This window comes from Mus pahari, chromosome 4, assembly GCF_900095145.1.
Source record: "Mus pahari chromosome 4, PAHARI_EIJ_v1.1, whole genome shotgun sequence".
NCBI classification, from domain to species: Eukaryota; Metazoa; Chordata; class Mammalia; order Rodentia; family Muridae; genus Mus; species Mus pahari.
Genome location: NC_034593.1, coordinates 95,987,722 through 95,997,212, shown reverse-complemented (window position 1 = coordinate 95,997,212; position 9,491 = coordinate 95,987,722). Strand labels below are relative to the sequence as shown.

Below are 9,491 nucleotides of genomic sequence, written 5' to 3'. Positions count from 1 at the left end.
TCAGAGCTTAGACAAAGCTGACAGATGAAGACCATTGTTTGTTTCTTCCCAGCTGGTACAGAAGACAAGACATCCATCTTAGTACCACTCTATGATTCAATTCAGGAAAGACCACGACTTAGTTCTTTTATTCTCCATGGAAGTGTGATGCAGAATCCACCTTGGGAAAACCTTGAACTTTGTTAAGAACAAGTTTCAAGGACAAATCATTTTCTAAAGCTCGCCTCGATAAGGGGCCTTGCAACCTGAAACACAAAGAACAAGACACAACAATGACCCTGGAGGCAAGTGGGGAAGAAATGTACAATCTAGGTGACATGGAATAGAGAAGCATTTGACTTCAGGGTCTTTCAGTTTTTGTCAGACGATAAATCCAGACATAATATTTTGGGAATTTGCAGCATCTTCCCAGTGGTTAACCTATTTCCAGGTCTCAAAAACCCACCTCAGAGCAGGCTGGATTAGCAATTAAAAATATTGCTTTTACCATCCATGCCATAAGCAATATTTGTTACCCATTGGGTAAATGAGTTTGTTAAAAATCCCAGAATAAAATATAAAATATAATCAAGAGGGACAGATACATTAATGTCAGTATTTTCAAAGTATTTCTGATAAAAGTCCCCAAAAGGACAGATTTGCACTGTAATGACATGGATAATAGAGGAGAAACATCTGATAGTAAGGGTGGGTATAGTTTCTGCAGATTCATACCCTGAATAGTTAATAGACTGGGAACAGCCTGTCTCTCCCTCAAGGTATCTGTTGTTCCCAGTAACTGTGTAAGATGAATGCATAGAATGGAAGAGGGGGGAGTGTCTATAATTTTTTTCTTTTTTTCATATTTTATTAGATATCTTCTCCATTTACAATTCAAATGCAAAATTCCCCTATACCCTCTCCCACCCTGATCCCCTGCCCACCCACACCCACTTCTTGGCCCTGGCATTCCCCTATACTGGGGTATATAAAGTTTGCAAGACCAAAGGGCCTCTCTTCCAAATGATGGCCAGCTAGGCCATCTTCTGCTAAATATGCAGCTAGAGATGAGCTCTAGGAATACTGGTTGGTACATATAATTGTTGCGTGTCTATAACTTTTAAAAGAACACATGAATAAATGAAAAAGGATGACTCAGGAGTTAAAATGGGGTTGTTCAGGCAGGTTTTGAGGGAATGAAGGGCATTGTACCCTGAATATAACTCTAGCATATCGTACTTGCACTGTGTACATTCAGATCTCTCTTTAAAATAGATGTCAGAGGGAAACGTCCCTCGTGACAGAAAGAACCACTGAAGTCATCCATGTCCAGGGGCCAGACNACAGCACCTCCTAAATTGTTNTCCTTGAGCCACTGAGCCTGTTGAAACAGAGGACATTTGGTCACTTGATTTCCTGGGAATCAGGCTGCAATCTCAGCTCATTCAATGTTCTAAGCTTACCTTCAATGTGAAGCTCCTGATATTGTCATAACCAACCCACTNATTACCCTGATAGGCATAGGGTACTTCCTGGGTGGCATCCCAGACCTCAATGGCTCCTTCATTCAGAAATGTACAAATCTTTAAACAAACAGATTCAGATCTTTTAAATATTAATTCCAAGAAGGGAAAAACATTCAATTTATTTATCATTTCTCCATTCTCTTGTGGAGTTTTCTCCATTTTTCTAAAGAGCCTTTAACTATCTTATTGTAAACAGACATTTACCGAATTTCCTGATTCTACAATGCATATCTGGACATTTCCACAGACTACAGACATGACACAATCTGAGGTGAATCACTACTTCTCATTACTACACTTTTACTTTCTGAAATTTTTTCCTATTTAATAGCTAAGATAGTAGTATTCAAACTGACAATTTTTATATTCCAGCCTCCTAAAAGTTGATATTCTAAGTATTAATCATGAGGGTTCTCAGTAAACTTCTTAGCTTATACTGCCATACTGTGATTCCATGTACCTATACACCTCTGTACATTGAACTTGAGGTCAAGCATATCAAACTAGGCAAGAATACAATAGAAGACAAATGCTTGAATTATTTTTAAAATGATCACACTTTGTCCTCATATTTGTACTATATTTTAAACTATATGCAAGCAGTCAATAGATATCCTATAGTCATATTTATGAATATTATTGTTTGATAGGTTGTACCAACTTGTATATTCTAAAGTACCTCTCATTATTAATTACATGAATATACTATAAAATATGTAAGCACTTGTCATATTGTATCTGCTTAGGGAGAGTACTGAATACACCAAACATACATTTCAGCTGATTCTATTTCTCAAACATACAAATGGGTCTGTAAATCACTGAGTACACTAAAACCAATATACTGACCTCATAGTAAGCCAGGAGTCCTGGTTCATCTGTGTACTTCCCTGGTGGGCCAGCACTAACAGTAGGGTCACCAATTCCAGTCTTAGAAGGGTCACTCAGGATAAAGGTGTGCCCATATGCTGGAAATCCCACAATGAGCTTCTCAGGTGCTGCTCCATGGTCCTTCCAGTAGGTAATGATTGAATCCTGTAGAGGCAGAAAGTAAAATATTTGCTAGAACATCTGTTAACCTGTGTTTGTTTAGTAAATTCTCTACTCTTGTACCTCAAATTGTGTGAATTAATAGCTAAGAAATAAAATCTGTTTTCCAAAAATGATTAGTTTTTTTCAGGTACATTAAATGTCATAGGCTCATGCATTAATCTCTCAATTCCACTTGTATCTGTTAATGTCTTACCACATTGAGATCAGCACTCTTTCCAATGTCATATGGAGATCTATAAAGGGGACTATTTTCTCCAGTGTAGCCATCTTTGGAATCATGAAGATCATATGTCATGACCTGAATATAGTCAAGATACCTGGAATAAAGGAAAGTTATTAGAATCAATGTTTCCATTAGGTTTATTCAAGTTCATCCTTGTAGTCTTCCCTAATATATATCCTAATATATGCATCATTTTTCTCCCCATGGACTCCTGTCTAGTTCTCTGATTTCATTTTGTCTGCTGCTATGTGTGCTGAAAAAATATATGTGCAAAGTTATCATCTGCCACTCCAAAGAACAAAAATAAAGCAAAGGTATAATAGAACAGCAGTGAAAAAAAAAACAGCTAGGAGTTAGATTGTTAATATACTTAAGGAAGCATGGGGCTTCGGGTAGAATGGGGAAAGATCATGACTTAGAAAGAAATAAAGTATATAGAAAAGAAAATTAAGTTAGTATACTTGATCATAATCTAAATAAAATATAATACTCATAATATATTTTACTACAATTAATAAGAATCAGCAATACTCCTGCTGCAAAAAGACATGAGCTATTAAATGAAAATATCAGTGTCAGGCATATTACACCTCTAATACATTATTTTTGTACAGTCACCAAAGACACCGAAAACAATCCAGCATATTGCAGATGCTCTAGGATGTTCAGCATGACATGATGCTAAAACCATACTGATGAACAATGCACATTAACTCTAGACATACAGAAATCAACCTGAAATTTATGATGCAATCTGTCTTCGTACAGGAAGCCTACACAATGACCAATATATAAGGTAGGCTTCTGAGGTAAAAAGACACCAATGGTCTTAACCATGCCATTCAAGTTCTAAAGCCATTATAATTATGGAGGTAATAACCTGCTTTCTGAATGTTTATGAGGCTGAACTTTGGGTGTATTTTATACCTGTCACGGTAAATCTGCCTAAACATTCATGCTTTAGAAACCCACAGGCCCAACAGGGAACCAACATTTGTTGTTTTGCTAGGTTGTCATAGTATTAAACTATCATTCAAATATGCTAATGTTTCCATAGATATATGAGGCTTTAGAGATTTTTCCAGAATATCTGCTCTTTTTGAATAAAAGTTCTTAAGTCATACACCCATTATTGGTTAAAGTACAAAATCTTATGTAAGTCTGGTTTCTCAGCTATAGACATGACATTTCTACAAACATCCCTCATAGTCAAGGTTCAAAGCATATGATACAAGAGAGTTTAGGAAGTTTACTGCTGCTAAAGTAAGGAAGGAAGTAAGGAAGGAAGGAAGATGGTGAAATGCTGATTTCTTCACCATATGTGGCTGATGGAAAGATCTCCCTGATGACTAATGATACTGAACATTTCATCAGGTGCTTCTCAGCCATTTGATATTACTCAGTTGAAAACTCATTGTTTAGATTTATACTCCAATTTTAAAGGGGTTATTTGGTTCTCTGGATTCTAACTTCTTAATCCCTTTGTTTGTATTGGATATTAGCCCTCTATCAGATGTAGAATTGGTAAAACTCTTTTCCCAATCTGTTGGTTGCCATTTTGTCCTATTGACAGCTTCCTTTGCCTTACAGAAGTTTTACAACTATTTCTCAACTGTTGATCATAGAGCATATTCCATCAGTTTTGTTTTCAGGAAATCTCCCCCGTGCCCTTCCAACACTTTCTCTTCTATTAGTTTCAGTGTACCTGGTTTTATTGAAAGTCCTTGATCCACTTGTACTTGAGGTTTATACAAGGATATAAAAATGAATCGATTTGCATACATGTATACAACCAGTTGAACCAGCACCATTAGTTGAAAATGATGTCTTTTTTCCACTGAATGGTTTTAGATCCTTTGTAAAAGATCAAGTGACAATATGTGTGGGGGGTTATTTCTGGATCTTCAATACTTTTCCATTTATTTACTTGCCTGTCTCTGTACCAATACCATGCAGTTTTTAATCACTATTGAGGTTGAGGTCAGGGATAGTGATTTCCCCAGAAGTTCTTTTATTGATGAAAATATTTTTCACTATCCAGGGTTTTTGTTATTCCAAATGAATTTTCAGTTTACTCTATCGAACTGTATGAATAATTGAGTGGGTATTTTGATGGTGATCATATTGAATCTGTTCATTGCTTTTGGCAAGATGGCCATTTTTACTATATTAATCCTCCCAATCCGTGAGGTTGGGAGTTTTTTCCATCTTCTGAGATCTTTGAATTCTTTCTTCAGGGACTTGATATTCTTGTCATACAGATTTTTTGCTTGCTCGGTTTGAGTTACACCAAGATATTTTATATTATTTGTGCCTATTCTGAAGGGTGTTGTTTCTCTAATTTTTTTTTATCAGACTGTTTATCCTCTAAGTAGAGGAAGGCTACTGATTTGTTTGAATTAGTTTTCTATCCAGCCACATTACTAAAGTTGTTTATCCATTGTAACAGTTCTGTGGTAGAATATTTGGGGCCACTTAATTATACTATCTTATCATCTGCAAATAGTGGTATTTTGATTTCTTCCTTTCCAATTTGAATCCCTTTGACCTCTTTTGTTGTCTAATTGCTCTAGCTAGGACTTTGAGTACTATATTGAATAGGTGGGTAGAGAGTGGGCAGCCTTGTCTAGTCCCCGATTTTAGTGGCATTGCTTCAAGTTTAGCTCCATTTAGTGTGATGTTGGCTACTGGATTGTTGTATATTGATTTTACTATGTTTAGGTATGGGCATTGAATTTTTGATCTTTCCAAGAATTTTATCATGAATGGGTGTTACATTTTGTTAAATGCTTTCTCAGCATCTAATGAGTTGACCTTGTGTTTTTTTTTTCTGTGTTCATTTATATAGTGGATTACAATGATGGATTTCCATATATTGAAGCATCCCTCTATCTCCAGGCTGATAGTCCACCACAAACAAGTCTGAATGTCTAAGGTCAAAAACTCAGGTGACAGCAGATGCTGGTGAAGATATGGAGAAAGAGGAACACTCCTCCAATACAAGCTGGTACAAATGCTCTGGAAATAATTCTGGCAGTTCCTCAGAATACTGGAGATAGTACTACTTGAGGACACAGCTATGCCACTCCTGAGCATACACCCAAAAGATGCTCTAACATCAAATGGAAATATTCTATATTATGTTAATAGTAGCCTTATTTATAATAACAAGAAGCTGGGAAGGACCCAGATGTCCTTCCACAGAGAATGAATCCACAAAATGCCATACAATTACACAATGGTGTACTACTCAACCACTAAAAACAGTGGCTTCATGAAATTCTTAGGCAAATAGATGGAAGTAAAAAATATCATCCTGCGTGAGGTAGCACAATCACAAAAGAACACACATAGTATGCACTCACTAAAAAATGGATATTAGCCCCAAAGCTTGGAATACCCAAGACCCCATTTCCAGACCATGTGAAGCTCAAGAAGAAGAAAAACCAAAGTGCGGATACTTCAGTCTTTCTTAAAATTGAAAACAAAATACTCATGGGAGGTAGATTGGGGGAGGTATTTGGGAGTAAGAGAGGAGGGGGAGGGGTAAAAGCTGGGCAGGATTAGTATGAAAGAAGATAAGAATGATATATAGAGGTTCAGGAATTTGAATACATGTATGTACTAGTGGGGATGGAGAACTAGGGTAGCAAGCCCCAGATGCCAATGAAGCAAGAGGCTTCCAGGATTCAATATGGTTGAGCTGAGCTGAAATGCCCCCAAAAGCAGAGGAAGAACCCATAGAGACCATACCAAAAAGTTAGGCATGGTCCTATGTTAGAGGATGGGGCCACTAACTTACTCCAAATTTTCAACAAAGAATGACACTTGTCTAAAGGAAATTTGGCAACACATTTGGACCAGAAATGGAAGGAAAGACCATACAGAGACTGCCCCACCTGGGTATCCCCCCATATACAGACACAAAAGCAGACACTACTGCAGATGTCAAGAAGTGCTTGCTGACAGGAACCTCTTGAGAGGCTCTGCCAGAGCCAGGCAAACATAGAAGCAGATGCTCACATACAAGCATTGGACTGAGCACAGGGACCCCAATGGAGGAGCTACAAAAAAGGACTGAAGGAGCTGATGGGATTTGCAACCCCATAGAAAGAAGAAAAGTATCAACCAACCAGAACCCATGAGCTCCCAGGGACTAAACCACCAAGCAAACAATACCCATAGAGAGACCTTTGGCTCCAGCCCCATATGTAGCACAGGACAGCATTGTCTGGCATCAAAAGGAGTAGAGGTCCTTAGTCCTATGAAGGCTCAATTCCCCAGTATAGGTGCATGCCAGGGCAGTGAGGAGGTTATAGGTTGGTTTGAGGGGAAGCACGCTCATAGAAACAGGTGGCAAGAGGATGTGATGGGGGTTCTGGAGGGAAAACTGGGAAAGGAGATAACATTTGAAATGCAAATTCATATAATATCTAATAAAACAAGAAAACATTATCTCATAGCAGCTTGTGTTTTATGCACAGTACCTGCAGGATATTAAGTCTCACAAAATTACAGCATTTTGGGCAGGAATTCTAGACCGAAGCCTAACATATTATAAAGAAGGTATTAGTTAATGTCTGCAAAATGAATCAGTTTCAACCTCTCTTAGGAATGTGGCCATTGGTAGGTGTCTGAAATCTCATGGATGAGCCAACAGCCATGTGTATATTGGCTTTAGAATTTGTGTAAGGCAATATTAACTTCATTAAAAACTGAAAGCAGTAACCCCAGAACTCCCTGTGACTAAATCACCAAACAGAGAAACCACATGATGGGACTCATGGCCCTTGCTGCATATGTAGCAGAGAATGGCCTAGTCGGTCATCAATGGAAGGAGAGGCCCTTGGTCGTGCGAAGGTTCTCTGCCCTAGTATATGGGACTGCCAGGGTCAGAAAGTGGCAATGAGTGCCCTGGGAACCAGGGAGAGGGGAGGGGATGGGGAATTTTGGAGGGGAAACTAGGAAACGGGATAACATTTGAAATGTAAATAAATAAAATATCTAATAAAAAATGAATAGAAAAAATCTGAAAGCAGAAAACCTATAATTCAGAGGGTCATAATTACAGCTATTAGGATGATTTACAGAAGATGCTATTAGTGAATGTATATGATCAAAATAGACTATATTAATATATGAAATGTTTCTATAGATAAACACATTAGTAATAAGATCAATAAACATCAAGTTAGCATTCTTTCTTAGGGCCATTTTCATTCCTATGTAGTCAAAGAATACCCATAATAATGCCTTGAAGCAACAGGCAACCAATAAATAAATGACCTCTGCTTAAGCCCACAAAGGAGTCCTGAAAATGGATGCTCACTTACTGAGACAGTTCAGGGATCTTGTAACCAGACTCGATTATGTTAATGATTCCAGCTCCTGTGGAAGTGAGTAGCAGGCTTTTCTGAATGGATTCTTCCTCAAAAGCTTTACGCATTTCCTACAAAAAAATACAANGTACTTACATGTTATTTCAGATATTTTTATAATAACTATGAGTCCTATAAATTATTTCAATGGGCATTTACAATTTTTTACATTATTGTGTAAATACCTTAATAAATCATTTAAATTGATTATATTAATTTATGGCTACCTAATATGTAGAGAAATTTAAAAAATATTGTTTAAGAATCCATGATTAGAATACAGGCTCCAATGTCTGTTCAATCCCACACTCTGGAAGTGACTCCGATCTGAGCCTGTATCCTCTTGCAATGGGGCAGAGAGATCACAGCATTGTTCTGTGGAAGAACCAGCTCATAGGACCTGTATCCTGCCTAATCAAATATTGAAATGAGAAGATGGTAAGACCTAAGTATGAGGTCCAATTCAGTGCTTGTTTATAATCCACAAGATTCTATGTGTGTCTAATCATATCTTCAAATTCTGGTTCCTCTCATAGATGAATTGTTTGGATGTGACAGACAAATTTTAAGAGAATATGTTAATTTCTTTTTTCTTTTTTTTTTTTTTGAGACAAACTTGAAGGAGGCTTTAATTAAATACTGTCCAGATAATGGACTCTATCCAGGTTCATTCCTGAGTTTCCAGAAGATGGCAACCAGTCATATTTTGAGAAGCTTAAAAATACAAAACCATAAAGTCATCAGAGAATATGTTAATTTCTTGCCTTCATTTCCTTCTCGTTTTTCTTCTGATATGTTTTGTGGGTATTGTTTATTGTATTCTTTCTTTTTTTTTTGAGAGAGAGAGGTGGGGAAGAAATGAATTTGGTTGAGTACAGAGGTAGGAAAATAAGTTAAAATAAAATTTTATGAAATGAAGAAAGAAAGCAAAGCTCCATGTTTTGCCCTGTGGTAAGAGGATGACATGATGAGACCATGTTACTCACCAAAGTCAGGAGAAAATGGGCGTTATATAGAGATCACTTCAGATGCTAAGCATATCAATTGTAGCATGTGTGCTTAAATTTTGTCCTGTTTAATGAAATCACTCGTTGTAAAATTCAGTCCGAAGCATAATTTAGTTTACTTTTCCAGTTCTATTTCTATCAAAGTTATATCTGAAGGATATCATTCTTAGTGAGGTAACCCATTCACAAAAGAAGTCACTAGATATGCACTCACTGATAAGTGGATATTAGCCCAGAAACTTAGAATACCCAAGATACAATTTGCAAAACAGAAGAAAACAAAAAAGAAGAAAGACCAACGGCTGGATACTTCATTCCTCCTTAG

General features: G+C 37.1%; 1 protein-coding gene across 1 annotated transcript; it reads right to left on the bottom strand.

Annotated features, from left to right (window-relative positions):
* Positions 1-213: 213 nt before the first annotated feature.
* On the bottom strand, positions 214-8,227 carry LOC110320697 (chitinase-like protein 4). The gene is made up of 6 exons (XM_021196823.1): positions 8,115-8,227; positions 2,752-2,875; positions 2,355-2,540; positions 1,443-1,562; positions 1,219-1,360; positions 214-245 (listed from the first exon to the last, which is right to left on the bottom strand). Exons 1-6 carry the CDS (start codon positions 8,225-8,227, stop codon positions 214-216), a joined length of 717 nt encoding a protein of 238 aa, XP_021052482.1.
* Between the last annotated feature and the right edge of the window lie 1,264 nt (positions 8,228-9,491).